This window comes from Strongylocentrotus purpuratus, unplaced genomic scaffold (assembly GCF_000002235.5).
Source record: "Strongylocentrotus purpuratus isolate Spur 01 unplaced genomic scaffold, Spur_5.0 spur5_contig_836, whole genome shotgun sequence".
Lineage (NCBI taxonomy): Eukaryota > Metazoa > Echinodermata > Echinoidea > Camarodonta > Strongylocentrotidae > Strongylocentrotus > Strongylocentrotus purpuratus.
In genome coordinates, this window is record NW_022145542.1 from 1,227,270 (window position 1) to 1,240,232 (window position 12,963).

General features: G+C 36.9%; 1 protein-coding gene across 9 annotated transcripts in view; it reads right to left on the reverse strand.

Annotated features, from left to right (window-relative positions):
• The window catches only part of LOC581618 (transcription factor 12), a 97,789-nt gene that overhangs the window by 19,434 nt on the left and 65,392 nt on the right, over positions 1-12,963 (reverse strand). For 8 of the 9 annotated variants that reach the window (XM_030985759.1, XM_030985748.1, XM_030985752.1 and 5 more), the window contains 3 exons: positions 11,435-11,505; positions 10,806-10,886; positions 5,493-5,693 (listed from right to left, as the gene is read on the reverse strand). In XM_030985759.1, the coding sequence (XP_030841619.1) occupies positions 5,493-5,693; positions 10,806-10,886; positions 11,435-11,505 (353 nt within the window). The remainder of the gene's footprint in view (positions 1-5,492; positions 5,694-10,805; positions 10,887-11,434; positions 11,506-12,963) is intronic. The other variant, XM_030985768.1, reaches the window with a different exon arrangement.

The following is a 12,963-nucleotide window of genomic DNA, read 5'->3' on the forward strand; positions in this document are numbered from 1 at the left end:
GTTACTTTAGATGTCAATTTACTGTCAAGGATGATTTTCTTAATGGTAGAAATTATGGACATGTGGCAGAGAAAATTGGATCTGAATATGGCATGACTGACAATGAAGACATGATAACAGATTCCAATATTTGATCTATTTATCCAGTTTAGTGGGTTTCAAATTGCTTCTGCAACCATATCACTTCATGTCATAAACATTAATTGATCATATTTTAGCTCGTGAATTGCTCAAGTGTGGTGTGGGAATTTAAAAGAAAATCCTTGAGAATTTTTTTTTTTACAAGGGCAGATTTTTCTGCAGGTCCTCCCACTTCCAAATAAATTATTATTGCATTGCCTTGTATACAAAAAATACTTTCAGTATATCAATGGATATCATTACATTAATGTATTTGATATATTTCCTGAAAGATGAATAAAACTGAACCGATCTAAGAACTATGCTTATTTCTTTGCTCATTCTTATCCTCTGGGGTTTGGGCCCCTCTTGCTTCATTTGGTGGCAATACTTCACAGCGGCGGACGGCAAAGAATTTAAAAGGTTTTTCCAAAACGTGAAATAAAATGAATGAAGAAGAATAATAGGAAGAGGGTAGAGAGAGGGGTAAAACAAAAGGATCGGAGGGAATAACAGAGTGGAATTATAATGGTGAGACAAGCAAAATTTGTCAAGCTGTAGTGATATGATGACAGACAAATAAATGCATGTGGATTGAGAAGCCAAGGTGAGGTAGGGATGACGACAGCTTCCAAGATCTGAGTGCATCTACAACAAGCCAAGGCAACTAGCCGGCGAACGAATTTTTATTAATCACTGGAATGGCTATGGGGCCTAAACAAGAATACATTTCTTCCAAATCTTTAAGGCTAAGAGAGAGTATTTTTTGAATTTTTTTCCAAACATCTACTCAGCAATATTGTTATTCTAATAAACTCAACATCTTACATTTAAAAAAAAAGGAACATAACTATTCCCAAGTTATAAAATAACGCTCTCTAAACAGGGGACTCTTTCCTTTGAATTCTTTCTATTTCCTTTTTATCAGGAACAAAAGAATGCAGAAATCAGCAGCACAAAACAGAAAGGAAAAAATCAAAACAATAGACAAGAAATCCTGCTCATATCTGGTTCAATAGTACACTCAAGTTCTTGTAGGGGTGGGGTGGGGAGAGGTGGGGAGCAGACGATACAAGCACGTCATGGGGAATACTACCCTTCGGCACGCAATATTCAAGAAGTAAAACCAGACAATCAATTCTCTCTAGACGTAACACGCACACAACTGTTGCTATATTATTTATGTCTTCCTATTTCTACAATAATCTAACTAATCCCACTATTCTCTGCATTTCTCCTTCTCTGATCTGCGGGGCTCCTTCATTTCAAATCCAATTCATAATCGCCGCTGACATTTATGAATTTGGGTGGAAATTTATTTGGAAGTGTTGGTATTGTATGAGTTATGTACGTGAGTGAAGCCTTGTGGCATTCAACGGCACAGAGGAGGGGAGGAGTTGAGAAGAAAAGTTTGTTTTCAATTTTCGGTGATTTAAATGGAGCCAGAGTTTTGTCTGGAAGAGTCTTACAACCAATGATAGACTATGTGATTCTTATGGCTTCTTAAGGAATTCAATTTTATTGTCGTTTTCCTTAGTTCATAAAGCATTAAAGTAATACTTTATTTGAAAATGTTTGAACAATCTAATTATCAAAAAGGACAATTCCATCTTATTTTAAACTTGATATCAATCTAAATGTTATCTTGCTCTCAGAAAGAAAAACAAATCTTTCCTTCCATAGTTGAAATAATTGTCAGAAAGGGTAACACTTTGCCAACAAGCAAACTTTTCCCTCTTCTGAGACTGTATTTGTCCAATAGCCCATCACATCACTTCACACAAGTAATAATTCTATTCTAGCCTCTTGATTCGACTGACTTTGAACTCCAATTACACCTCTAATGAACTGTACCAACTAAATTGGGCAAAGTTGAGGAAAAAACATCACATCAATCTGGATGTGGAAATGAGAGTTGATAACTTGATATGAAGCTTAAACATGTTAATGAAGGATAATCATTAACTGCTTGCACATGAAGAAACTTCCCTCTGTATTTTTTCTCTCTGTATTTTTTTTTTAGTTGGAATGTAAAGGCCCAAGACCAATTCAAATACATTGAAAATAATAAAGTTGTTCTTTTTTGCATATATTTCGTACAACTCTCGAGCGAGAGAATCCTATTATTTTCATATTTACTCATATTATACAAATGATTGTCTTTCATCTTAGTTTTTACTACTCCCTATCGAGAAAGTATTTGCTTTTGATGAATACTGTTAACATATATGGGAAGTGAAGACACTTTTTTCAATTAGTTACTGTGAAACTGCTCAGAAAAGGATCAGATGTTGAAGAAAAAGCAAAAATACCGGTAGGTGAAAACAGAACATAGACCCCAAATGAGTTAAAAGGAACATGAAATGAATGGAGAATGAGAAAGAGAGATAGTACGAAACAGGAAGAGAAGGAAAAGAGAACAATTAAGAGGGAAGTAAAGAGAGAGGGAGGGAGGGATGGAGGGAAAGAGAGAAGATGACAGACAGAGAGAAAGAGGGCGGATGGATGAGTAGTCACCCAGCAGAGAAGGACAACAAAATTCAAACAGAAGCCAAATCACTTTCTGGTCTTTTGCAAAGAACACATTTTCTGGCTGGCAAACTTCACTTTGCACTTGTAAGGCCAGTGAGGCTTTTCTCTAATGATGATTTACCCAACAGATTTCTTTTAAAGGTCTCTGTGCCTCCATCCATCCATAATGAGTATCTGTGGTTGTGGTAAGAGTTGTCACTATCTGCAGACTGATGGTGGTTGCGGTGGTGGCAGCACTGCAACTGATCCTAAACACAGTTGCGGTTTAGATTAGTGTAAAACGATTAACCCATTTCCACTATATATACCCTCCCTCTTTCCACCATACTGAAAGACAATACCTCCTTTACTATCTTTCCTTTCTAGACTTCACAGCCCATTACTACTAGAATACTTCCTCACATCATCTGTTTATTATGCTTTTCTTATTTCAGTGAGATCAATGGCCGATATATACCAGAAATCTACCAGATTTCCTTTTCCTTAACAAGCATGTGATTGAACAACAGGGCTTCAAGGCATGAAGCAGGAAAGCTATACAAAAAAAACTTTTCTGCATTACAATATTGTGGACAGTGGGCACTACAATACTTTTAAAGTGAAAGTTTTTCATGAGGATATTTAAATGCTGACTGTAATCCTTTCTTTATTGTTAATCTTACTCGTACTCTAAAAGCACTTAATTTATAATCTGTAAAGAGTTAAACAAAAAAATATACATATATATTTATTATCACGCTGCAATATTTATCAACAAAAAACGTTGAGGGAGTGACCTTATGTTTTTAACAACAAGTCACCTTTATAAAGTTGATATCACATCTGATAGAGATAAATAAGAGAATTTTTAAAAATTCTAATATATTCAGTTTAATTTTTCTTATAAACAGGACTATTTATTGCAAAATGGAGCTTTATCTCTCATCTTCTCATCTTCTAATATATTCAGTTTAATTTTTCTTATAAACAGGACTATTTATTGCAAAATGGAGCTTTATCTCTCATCTTCGTAGGCAAAGAAACAAAAGATTCAAACTGCGTATGAAGCCCCAAACTTTTCTTAGGTTTTTCACGGTTAGCTGCGGTATGGGAAGTAATAGTACAAATTCTTGAAGTTTTCTTGTGTTTTGAACCATTAGCCATACAGCTATCCTATCCCATTGAGTTTGAGCAGCCAAGACGAGACTGAACAGCCAGTCCTACCGTAATCAATTGTCAAACTCTCAAGCTACTTGAAGAGTTCCAACGACTAGAAGGGCAGCTGCTAACCCGTAGTAGTCCATCTTCTAAAATATGACGGTATTTGGGGTGAAGCTAGGATTGATGGGCTGCTTACACCATGCCAGCACTTGCCGGGGCAAATGACGAGCAGATTAGAATACCTCCCTCATAGTTTCCTTTATTAATAGATCCCTTGTATTAAGAGCTAGTAGAGATCTTCCAAACGATTAGCCTGGTATTAAGAAAATGTTGGGCAACAAGGTTCCGCTTGTGAGTTGATAATCAATCTTCCATAAATCCTTTTGTCCTACTTCCCTTTATGTCTTTCCTATTCACATGTTAATGTGCTCTACTAATTACAATTCAGCTCCAACTTTTGATATCTTCAATTTTTATAACTGTACAAAACCTATAAAATGATGCATCGTTTATCTCTCTCTCTTAACTAATTACTTTTTTTTTTATATAATTGTAGTTCTACAGAAGGATTACACGACCAAAGATGCTTGCTGCTTTGAGACATATTCAGAGCTCATAGTACAGTGAAATTCTTAGTCTACCATATCTCTGCAAAGGAATGGGCGAATGTCTGATTTTAAACAGATTCTTTTGAAAAGAATGTAATCATACTCGGTTCACTTGAAATCATTCTTAATTAGCGTTTCCAAACTGTGATAGCTGTTAAGCATCGATTCCTTAATACAATTCAAATCAATTCAGCCATACCATGGAAGCAAATGCATGACTATGACAAGCATGTACCTAGCTATACAAACACACACAGGTCTTGTGCAAGTCAAGACCAAACAAGTAGAGCTAGCCGAATATCTGTTAAAGAGATCACAAGTACCGTCTACAAAGTTAATTTCCGCTTTCCAAGTTCATTCCCAGCTCAGCACTTACAAAACCAGTGTTTGTATAGTCCTGGTTCTCTTTTCCTTATCCCTTGAGAGTTCTAAAAACTTACACTGTTGGACTCGCTCCTTTAGTATTTACTTTTCCATTAGATGGCCTTCACAAACAGGCGTGTCTATAAGTTTGTTTTTGTTCAAAACTGCCTTTCTCTATGAATCCATCATTTTCAATATCCTATTACTTAATTTGAGGAATTATTATTACGAACAACATGGCTAGATAGGACTACCTATAAGTAGTATCAGACTTTCCTATATCCAATAAACATAAAGAAGGCTTTTTCTGGTTTGAAAGAAAACGGAAGCTACATGATGGTATCTTTCTGCCTTTCCTACAGACAATTTTCTATGTAGAAATAAACCATTTTCTTACATGAATAACTGAAAACAAATATAAAATGGGAATTAACCTCGTTCTGAAAATTCTCAGAGCCGCGAAAGACAGGATTCTGAAGAAGAGTTACGTCCTGCCTTTTGTCAAATTTATGATGTTTTATATTTTTCATATAATGTTTTTAATGGCCTACAAACTGAAATTAACATGTAGTTTGAGGTTAATTCCCCTTTAATACTGGATCTTTGGTTAGTTGCATAACAGCTTGTACCTGCAAAGAGGAAACATAGACAAAAATCACAATGAATGATGGACAAAATAATGTACTTTGGTAAAAAGTTATTACTTATGAACAGTTTGGCATGACTTACCATGTGTGAGTCTAGGTACTGTCCTGTGTACGATGAGATGTTAGCCCCCATTGGTCCTGAACCAGAATGAGGTGCGGCACCGGGCATGAGACCCCCACTAGTACCCATTGGTCCTACCGGTAGACCCAAATCCACCGAGCTCTGGGCATGCTTTTGTAACACGTTGATTGCATCATCTAACCTTTCCTCCATGCGAGTTTGCTGTAAGAAACACAAGAAAATACAACTTATTTTGAAATCTGCTTAACAATATATTTATATTATCATTTGAATGCAAGTTTGCTGTAAGAAACAAAGAGAATAGAATTTATTTTCAAAACCTACTTAACAATATAATTTATATTATTTGAATTCATTTGCAGGAATATCAGTTTATTCTGAGTTAGTTGTAAGATGGTACCAGAGTAATATATTGAATAGACCATTTTCATAATGTAATCAAGTTCAATGGACAGACCTTTGTTAAGTGCCTCATTACAAATTATTTCATTCACCTGTATTTAAGAAAAGTTGTATTTCAATAGTCAGAATGCAAATTGCATACATTTATTGTTGCTAGGTAGGACTAACATTGTTGCTTGCCCTACCTAACAACACATAATATATTCAATTCACATTCTGAATAGCCTGAATACTGAAATACAATGAACTTGATTATAGTATGGCCTATTGCGACTGCAGTGCTTCTCCATATACAGGAAAATATGTACGTGCTTATCTTCCATGTTTTTTTTGTTTTTTTAGACTGTCATTTTGCTATGTTTTGTTATTAATTTTGTTATAAATTCAATTCATTTACAATAAATCATCTCACAAGGATAGAGTCTTGCTTGTGTATTCTTTTCATTCTTCTCAATGTTTCACCTATTGAAGGGAATATACTATAAAGGGAAATGTGAGATTTCCTCAGAGGCAATTTCACTTTCATATGATTTAACTTTTCTAAATCTCTTTCCCGACCTAAATCGATTTCCATTCAAGTGCATTTCAGGGGTCGGTATCCTTCAAAAACCAACTTATCTATCCCCCCCCCCCCCCTAAAATGTTGAGGCTGCATAATAATCATCTTTATCATCTTTTCCTGTAATAAACTCCTAATAGTTAGGCTTATAAACATATGACATTAAATGGTGACATGGAAATATTCCCTACATGCTAGATTCCATTTTTCAATACAGGATTAGATTACACAAGCTTTCGTCAACAACACCCATGTGAAAATGGTCCATCCTGAGAGACCAATAAATCTCCTCATAACTAGGTTTGGATATGAAACAAATTTCCCCACAGACTTGATATTGTGAATGAAGTTGGATGTTCCTGTGATTTACTTTCTACAAGTGTATATTTCAAATGAACCACCCACTATTAAACACAATAATGACAATATGGTGGTCAATATCCTCAAAGATAGTAGGTACCGGTATTCATTTTAATACACCATTTAACCAATTATCCTTACTTTAGAAATGGCCTAATTAATTATTCCTATTTTTTGGTTTAATAGCAATCACAAGGCCTACACCAAAATTCACATGAATGCATGGATTGCAGAAATAAGCTCTACTTTCACTAAACCTCCACTAGAAACCAACAACAACAACAACAAAATTGCTAGAAATCTTGGTCGTATTTCTTCATTGTCATTGACAACATCAATATGAATTTAAATGGTCAAAATATAATTCTAAAATTCTTGTTTTCTGCATCTCTCCTCGATGATTTCACCCTCCCCCAAAAAAGTATAAAACAGAAGGTATTGATCTGTGTGCAATAGGGCCTATTAACGGCAGCACTCAACCCACTTGTACACCTTTGGGCTTCAGTTCGCTCCCTGCCTAGCTAGCTCTAAGGCAAGCCGATAGGGTATATTCCCTCCACTCAATGATCAGAGAGGGGTGGTTGGTAGGTTGTTTTCACGGGGTCGCGAGGGGTCAGCAGGTGGAAAAACAACTGGAGGGGCAAAGCGAGATGCATCTGAATTTGGGGGATGAGAAGTGCCTAATATGTACATGGGCTAGGACAACCAGGCATGGGGTGGACAACTAGAGAGGGACTGGAAGGTCCGTAGACTGGTCAATTGATCAATTGTCGGCCAAATGTAAAGAGTTACAAGACGGAATGATTCCTGTGAGAAAAAAAGGCTTGCCGTCACCCCTGAATTTACTTCTTCCGTCCCATAAATTAAGTTAAAAAGAATTAGTTTTAATTCCAATCCGAACACAACACTGCATAAATAATCATATGCATTGTAATACAGAAAAGTCGTGATAAAGACATACCAGATACTCTATAAGCCTACTAAAATAACAGAAAGAATGTGCACGTGAAGATTGCCAAAGTCTGGTATGTTAAATAGTGATAATTGAATGAAGGTTATTCAGAATCAACCGGTGTCATTCCACTTACCCCTGTGTAGTACATTCTATATGACCTGGCATCAGGAAGACAATACATAATGAAAGGCAAAGTCTTAACCTTGATGGGGACGAGATTGTCACTATCCACAAAGATGAACAAAAGTATGCAGGGACTGACTGCTACCTAGTCCTAGAGAGCTTCTCTGTCAAACAAGGCAAATACTGTCCTCAAAATCCTGGGCGAAGTTACTTAGAAATGAGAGTTCTTCTAGACTCGCTGGTGTTACTTTCAAGACAGCATGAGGAGAGAATGAGAAGGTGAACCAGACAGACTTAAAGTTAAAGAAAGCGACTTGAGGACTAGCTCAACCACCAACACGGAATCTAGTCGCTTTAGTAAGTGCTAAGAAGTTCACACATAGCCTGTGAAGTTGCCCGATCTGATATCACTCCCTATGTCACTCTACACAGTGGGAGACGTCTTCATCAAGTTCAAGTTCAATCACTAGGAACGAACCTATCAGGTCGCATCAAATACACCCAAAACAAAATCAACAGACACAGACTATTGTTAGCTAGCTAGAGATATTCTATTTCCAAGGAGCATCAAGCCCACATCGCAAATCAAAAGTGATTCCTCTGAATGCTTTAATTGCCTGATACTAACTAGGGTAGCCAAGTTGGAAATGTCAGAGACGGGAAAGGACCTCAGTCAGCCAGGGAGGGAGGCAGGAGAGAAATTTACTCATCAGGGGTGCAGAATCTTAGATTGGCCTTGTCATGTAGGACAGTAGTCCGCCCGCCATGGGCGCATCCAAAATAATCCAAAGTCCGTGATTGATCCGCGAGTTTCTAATAATACGGCAGATCGGAAGAGGAAGCGGGTTAGCAGAGATTGTCCCATAGGTTGGTTGGGGTAAATTGGTCCAAGATGGTGCCATCTAATTACCGTGTCAGATGAATTCATATCCGAAGCTTCTTACTCGAATCCCCTAGGTCTGAACAATGACATGACAGCAGAACCTCACCCTTATCATCTCCCAATCAAACCCATCCCATATCACATTCTATTTCACTCAAACATTCATATTTAGGTCAATGTTGGCAATAATGACCAGTCCCCGTTCAAAGGGATTACCTAAACTTATCCGAAAACTAACAAACTAATTTTGGCTGTGGTCATACAGACCACAGAAATACAAGTTACAAATACCCCAAAATGTGCAATTGTTAGTCTTGCAAGTTGCAATTAAATAGCTTGGTGATCTATTTTCATTTGATTTAATTTGATTTGATTTATTTATTTCTGTTTGATTTTCTTTTTCTTTTGCATTTTTACAAATATATAACAAACAAATATTGCAAATTTACACATGACAAAATATATGTAGAATAAAGTAAGGCTGGGTGATCATAAAACTTTGTCATCTTCAAGAATTTGTTGTTTCAGGTAGGATTGTTATGTTTCCTATATGATTTGAGATGGACAGAAATCTGTGGACCTTTAAAAATTAATAATTTTGTCTTTAAAAAAAAAAAAAAATTTAAAGGGAAAGCAATATTAATAATGGACGCTGTCATTGTCAAGTTTATAAGACTGTTTTTAATTTATGTCCATAAGAATCAACAAATTCTTTGTTTTAGGAGCTCCATTGGAAAGCAGTCAGTGATGCTAGATCAAATTTAGAGCAATAGTAATCTTTAGAAGAGAGAAAGTTGAAAAGTTTGGTTGGATTGGAGGGGAAATGAAGGTGTCTCTGAATGATGCAAGCCAGCCAGCTAGCGGGGCGGCGGGCGGGCGGGCGGTGGTCTGTGCATTTGCTTTGAGATACCATCCATGTGCCTATGGGTGATGATATACAAGCTTTACCCCATGGGAGGGGTTAGAACCAACCCCCAATTCAGACTTTGACTTTCAACTCAGATACATCCTAGTCCTAGTTCTGCCTCCCTCCCTCTCACCCTCCTTCTTCCCCTCTCTCTCTCCCTCCCTCTCTCTTTCTCCCTCTCTTTCGCTCCCCCACTCTCCTTTCTCTCTCTCTCTAATTTCAGAGGAAATCAGTCAAATCACCAAATTTCTCAATTCGTTGGGATTCGAGAGTGAGTCAATTTGTGTAATTCATTTGAAGGTGACAGACAAATCTCATTTTAGCTATGGAAAATGTGCATATCATGGGACTGATGCCTTTACTCTCGAGAAGTAAAATTCTCATCTTTTTCTTTTTTCTTCACTTCATCTCAGAAAAGTAAAGCTGGTGAGTCATCGTACACTTTCCTGAAAACCCGACTCTGGGTATGAAACATCCGTAAATACTGCCAAATGTATGAAAGATATAACATGAAAAATTTGTGCACTTTCATGTAATAAAATATATTTGAAATACAATGCATCACGAGTGGCGTGTCATATTGTTTTCCATACAGAAAAGATATTTTAAGAATTCACACATTCAAAATATTATTTCTTTTTTCAGTTAGCATACTGCTGCAATTCCCCGATTCAAATAGATTACGGAAACTTCACAAGAATTTTCTTGTCAATTTTCTTGTCAATTTTCCTCTCTCTGAAGCCAATGGTTCCAGTTCGCTTGCACATCACTCAAAGTGGCGCTTAGATTTCTTGTACACAGATGACTGACAAAAAATGTATAGGGTTTCTAGCAGCACTGGGGTTTTAGCATGATTTACACTATAGCATTTCAGGCTATAGTTGGCTATCCATACTGATGTACCCCCTTGTCAACAAAACAGACAAAACAAACAAACAAAACAAAGAAATAAATAACTATCAATTATTGTATTCTACTTCCAAGAAGTACATGAATATATATATATATATAAATAATATTTGTAAACATGCAAGGGACTGAACTTATATTTATATGGAATAGAAGAGTTTTGATATTCGGAACTTTCGTTCCTGCGTGACTTTGTTTTTTGTAGTTCAACCAACCTTGCCAATCTGCTTAGGCCCACCATACAAGTTCTGAATTATCGGTTCTGATTGCCTTGAATCCAAAGAATTGGAACGTGTCTGTAGAAGAAACAATCCAACGGACCTTAATTTCATAACAACTCTACCAATTACTCACTTTACTTCGTTATGCTGTTTAAAGTTTCCATTTAAACCATTTGTATCTACCAAAATTCAGCAAGTATTTACCCACGATTGACAACATGATATGTATTCTCAAGTATTAATAGGACAGGTCAACAGGTATGTTTAATTTCTATACTGTACATCAATACTATTTAGCGGTGGTTCTTGGAAACCAACGAAAGTGACCGGATTGCTTTGGATGTTAATTCGAGAAATTGTATGGTTGCCTTTTAGCGTATCCAATTCCTAATTGTATTTTTAACACTTCAACTCGAGATAATCTATTATGCATGGGCTCGATCAGTTGTTTCAAGGCTAAGTTCACAAACAAGAATCTAGAATAACAACATGACCTTGATCATCTATCTATCAATGTCAAACCTAACGATCGACTTGACCAGAGTTTGACCCTGTGAGGGTTAAGGGGGAGCCCCACCCCACACTTATCCAAGGGAGGGGGATTCAGACAATGATAAACTTACCAATGAATGTAAATGACTCTGGCTGTAGGGACCCGGTGATGTCTGAGGATCTGCTTGCCGTTGCTGCCATGCTGTATCAAAAATAAGAGAAATGAACAATGTTTTTTTTTATTGTGGTGGTTATTTTACTTGACTGCTAATAAAGCATTAATGCTTGTTAGTAAGCAACCAGAGGACCGACGGCTTTCGGTCCTCTCCGAGGTTGCAGTTCACAGAAAACAAAGAATTAACATTTACAATCGTAACTTTTGTGTTGTCTTCTGTGCAATATATAGCAATAATAAATAGAACACATTGCCACATTTCTATTTCATAAATATCTTTTGCGATTCATACATTTATCAATACCACAACACTTTCTCAGTGAACACCTACTTTAATAACTACCGATATCTCAAATATTTGTGTTGATTTGAGCACACATCAGGGCATTTCATCAATGCTCTTAATAATGCCTTCACATTCATCAGAGTTTGAAAACAAAATCAATTCTTTTCTAATGTGAAAATAAAATTAAAAAGCTTCATGATGGAATATTGTCATTGAGAGATTGGACATTGGAGACTGGGAGATATGGGAAAAGATGGATATGGATTGCGACAGTGAGTAGACCCAAGGTTGAGTTCAAGCACATCTTAGGTGCTCAGTCCATGTTTGAAGACCCATTCAAACAGACTGCCCTCACTAATGAACATTCCTCTCACGTAGCCGCAAGCCGTCAACTTAACTTGCCCTTAATAGCGAGGGTGGCGGGTATTTAAGTGATGGTGTTTGTAGGTGAACTCTGTGTGTACGGACAGGGTGGAGGAGTGTAGTGTGATGGGTAGCCTACATATGCCACAGGCTCAGCTCACATCAAATTCCATCTACCCAACCAACAACCCTGGTCACCTAACCTAGCAGCAACGGCATACCGAGCACTCGGCATCACTCACTTATTCATTAGCTACCCTGAGGGGGAAAAGTCATTGGCTGACGATGGCCGTAGCCTAATTACAGCATCAATTAGACAACTAATCAACACTGAGATGAGTGAACAACAGCTGGGGACTGACTGATAACAAGTACTGCTCTCAAGTTGCGGTTCATGGCCCTGCCTACAAGAGAGAGTGACATTACTTGGTTAAAGACCTAGGCTAGGCCACTACTCAGACCCCTCTCTGTAACTAGTCTGGGGGATTATAGTGATTAATCCAACATGTTCTAGGGACCATCAAACCTTTTTACAAGAATCAACTGTTTATTTTTAAAGGATTTCAGTGATCACTAAATTTGATTAAATTTTGAATCAAACTTTCAGATAAAATATGAATTAACTCTTGTCTCATACTGCAGGGGCAAAGAAAAAAAGATTATAAAACAATATTTGAAAGTATCTAAAAACAAAAATCAGTTGGTATATTAATACCAACTGATTTTTGTTTTGATACCTGATAAAACTCTTAATACAAACAAATTTCTCAAAATACAGCTAACGATAAAAGAAGAAGAGCTATCGAGTTTGTCAAGGGCAGTGACAGACAGAGAGG